Here is a 4,033-nt window from a genome sequence, read left to right on the forward strand (position 1 = left end):
ATGTTTCTAACTCTCTATCCCTCTTCCTTCCTCTCTGTAAAAAATCAATAAAATATATTTTAAAAAATAATAATAATAATTGCCTCACAAGGTTGTGGAGCCTGAGATGTCTCATGATCTGTATTCTGCAAGCAGGAGACCCAGGAAAGACAGTGGTGTAGTTGGAAGACAGGAGAATCTGAGAACAGATTGTGCCGATTCGAGTGTGGGTCTGAGGGGCTGAGAACCAGGAGCACTCAGGATAAGAGGTGGGTGTGCTAGCTTATTCAGTCCAGCAGAGAGTGAATTCAGCCTTCTCCCAGTTTTGGTTCTCTTCAAGCCTTCAGTGGATTGGATGATGCCCACTGACATTGGGGAGGGCCATCTGCTTTGTTCATCCAGGGATTCAAATACTAATCTCTCCCAGAAATCTCACAGACACACCCAGAATCAGTGTTTCACCTGCTATCTGCATCTCCTGTGGCTCAATAAAGTTGACTCCTAAATTTAACAAGATTATCCTTCACGGGGGGGGTGGGGGGGTGGGGGGGGTGGGGGGGAAGGGGGGGTTTCTCCATCTCTTATATTGCCTGTAAATAGATGGGTGATTTGAACTCTGTAGAGATTTAGATTCATTTTTCTGTCAAAACTTCTTCACAAATAGTGTTATGTATTCCCCGCAGCAATTCTATGATATGTATTTTGTTACTCTTTTTCTGATAGTTGAGGCACAATGATAAATTTCCCTACAACAATTAACTCATTTAGAGTTGCAAAATAGATTATAGTCTTCATTGGTAACTCCTCCTTAAATATTTTCCTGGTAAATAATTTCATTTACCATAGATACTTTTTCTTTTTAACATTTAAGGAACCATATTATTTTGTGGTTTTTTTTTAATATATATATTTTTTCATTGATTTCAGAGAGGAAGGGAGAGAGATAGAGAGATAGAAACATCAATGATGAGAGAGAATCATTGATTGGCTGATTCTTGCACATCCCCTACTGGGGGAAGCAGGGAGATTGAGCCCGCAACCTGGGCATGTGCCCCGGGCCGGAATCAATCCCAGGAACTTTCAGTTTGTAGACAGATGCTCTATCCACTGAGCCAAATCAGCCAGGGCACCAGAGGTACTTTTTCATACAGGGATGTAAAGATTAATTGCTGATTGAACTGTTCTTTAAATGGCAATATCATTCTGTTCACAGAAACCACATATGGCTTAGATTGTGCTGGGTTTTTGACCACAAGGACTCCACAGCCCATGTTCAATTGGGGGAAAAGTCATTAAATACAGGCAAGAGTGACAGGAAGTCTGGGCATCAGCTGAAAACTGGGACTCTTTTTGGACTCTCCTACTGCATTGCACACAGAGTAGACCTCAGCTTCTCACTTTCCTCACTCCTGGAGGATCACACTGACTGAAGAGACTGTCTTGGGTCAGATACCTTCACTACACAATGGAGTTTGCAGCTTCCCTGGCTGAGCTCCAGGCTGAGGCCAACTGCCCCGTCTGCCTGGATTACCTGAGAGACCCAGTGACCATTGAATGTGGGCACACCTTCTGTCACTCCTGCATCTACCAGCGCTGGGAAGATCTACCGGGCACCTTTCCCTGTCCTGTCTGCCTCCACCACTGCCCTGACAGGAAGTTGAAGAGGAACACCCAATTATGTCACATGATTGAGATTGTTAAGCAGATTCCCACCACAGGGACTGAGAGGAAATTGCAGGAAGAAAAACCCCTGTGTGGGAAGCATGATGCGGTTTTGACACTTTTTTCTGACAGGGCCCAGGAGATGTTGTGTCCTCATTGCAAAGACCCCTTAGAGCACCACGATCAGTCCCTGATACCCATCGAGGAAGCTGCTGCTAGTTACAGGAGGAAGCTCAAAAGATATATTGGGGCGCTGATGGTGGAGGTTGAAGATGCTGAAACAGAATATGAAAACCAAATTGCAAAAACTTTTGAAGTGCAGGAAAAGATGGAAAAGTGGAGGAAAGAATTGCAGTATGAATGTAAAGAACTGAAGTGTTCCTTACAAGTAGAGCACAATGTATGTAATGCTGGTCTACTTATAGAAGAGAAGAATGTTGAAGAAAAACTAACTGAAAATGGAAGGCAAATTTCAAACCGTATGTTCATACTAAACAAGCTTTTAAGTGAAATAGCAGAGAATTATTTGCAAGCAGATGTGGATTTACTCACAGGTATTGAAAGTATCCATAACAGGTATGAAAACCTAGAGACCCCAGCAGTCTTTTCATGTGAATTAAAGAAGAAGATTTTCACTCTCCCCCCACATTATTTGGGCCTGCATAAAATGATCCGCACGTTTCGGGTAGATTTGACACTGAATCCTGAAACTGCCCATTCAAGTCTCATTATCTCAAGAGATAGGAAAAGTGTGACCTATAGGACACCAGATGGTCTTCCTAATCCCCAGGCACACAGTTCTTACCCAGCTGTCCTGAGTTCTGAGGGATTTGATGCTGGCAGGCATTTTTGGCAGGTAGAAGTAAGAGGCACAGGTGAATGGTCCTTAGGTGTGTGTAAAGAATCTTTCCCCAGAAATACTCTCATATCACCATTGCCAAGCAATGGATGCTGGCGATATCAGCAGCAGGCTGGTATATTTGGCCTTTTCCCCAGAGGACAACATAAGATTGGCATTTTTCTGGACTATGAGTTGGGAGAGGTTTCATTTTATAATTTGAATAACAGGTCATACTTGTATGCATTCACTGATATGTTTACAGAGAAACTTATGCCTTATTTCTCCATTTCATCTTCTTCAAAAACTCTTACAATCAGTATCATCAGAGTCTAGTGATGAAAAATTTGGAAGAAATTTTGTATGTGCTTATTTTCTTCCCTTTTTATTGAAAGGAATACTTAGAATCAAGATCCTGATTCCAGTTTTGAGGTTTGAATGTTGAAAGCTTTAAGGACTCACCCTTCTCTCCCCTCTGACCTTACACCTGGGAAAGGTGATGGGAAAGTCCAGGTGCTCCATCCTTGGGTGCAGGTGGGAAGTTCCAATCAAGCAAGTTTCCATCAGTGTGGGCAGGCTCCCAACAACAGCACCCAGTAACCACCATGAACCCCACAAGCTAGTCCCTTTTCCCCATGCTCCCAGTCATTTTGGGATCTATTCTAATATCCACCCTTCTCTCCCCCAAAACCTCACCATGTGAGCAATAAACTTTTCACAATCTGGTATGTGGTGAGTCATCATCAGTGTGAATTGAAACCAATTTTGGGTGCCTTCCACCCTGCCTATGCAAGCTGGTCACCACCATTGACATTGTGAGCAGGATTTTCCAGGTATGAAGCAACCCACCAGAGTTTTCTCCTCCGGCTTTGTGTGGTAACACACCCTGGTTCCCTAGCCAAGGGTGTCCTTGCAGTTTGTGATGCATTTTCTGAGTTCTATGGTGTCTGTGTTGTAATTGAACTGACCTAAGTCAGAAGTTTCCATAAGAATTACATTCTATTGACTATTACTTTCCATGTAATTTTTTTTTTTGGAATTCTAATTGTCTTGCTTTTGTCTAATGTTTTATAATATTTTGTCTCATGTTTTATGGAAATTTCATCTGCAGGGCTGTGAAAAAGCAGGCTGACAGTAGTGTTACAAATATGCACAGTAATTAATAAAAAAATATACAAGAATAAACTTTTGCATGCTAACAACTGTGAGCATAACTTTATTTTAAAATTCTCACCTGAGCCTAGACAGCGTGGTTTAGTGGTTGATCATAAACCTATGAACCATGACGTCATGGTTCGGTTTGATTCCCAGTCAGGGCACATGCCCAGGTTGTGGGCTCAATGCACAATTTACAACCACTGTATGACCTGCAAAGGTGACATATTCATTTATTATCTCATGTGAAATTGTCAACCTTTGAAACATGCTTCTGTATGGTTGTCTGTATGGTGTTGTTTACAATGTTTGGAAATAAAGTTTTACTTTGTATACTTCTGTACTATTTGTCTCTCATAACTTGAAAAGATGCTCAGCAGAGCTTTTATTGAGGTACAA

At 41.9% G+C, this 4,033-nt stretch overlaps 1 protein-coding gene across 1 annotated transcript; it reads left to right on the forward strand.

Moving 5' to 3' along the window:
* Nucleotides 1-1,444: 1,444 nt before the first annotated feature.
* Nucleotides 1,445-2,815, forward strand: LOC308250999 (tripartite motif-containing protein 60-like; the record flags this gene model as incomplete). The annotated part of the gene is made up of 1 exon (XM_080673974.1): nucleotides 1,445-2,815. One exon carries the CDS (start codon nucleotides 1,445-1,447, stop codon nucleotides 2,813-2,815), a length of 1,371 nt encoding a protein of 456 aa, XP_080530100.1.
* Between the last annotated feature and the right edge of the window lie 1,218 nt (nucleotides 2,816-4,033).

Source organism: Plecotus auritus (assembly GCF_963455305.1).
Source record: "Plecotus auritus genome assembly, chromosome: 6".
Lineage (NCBI taxonomy): Eukaryota > Metazoa > Chordata > Mammalia > Chiroptera > Vespertilionidae > Plecotus > Plecotus auritus.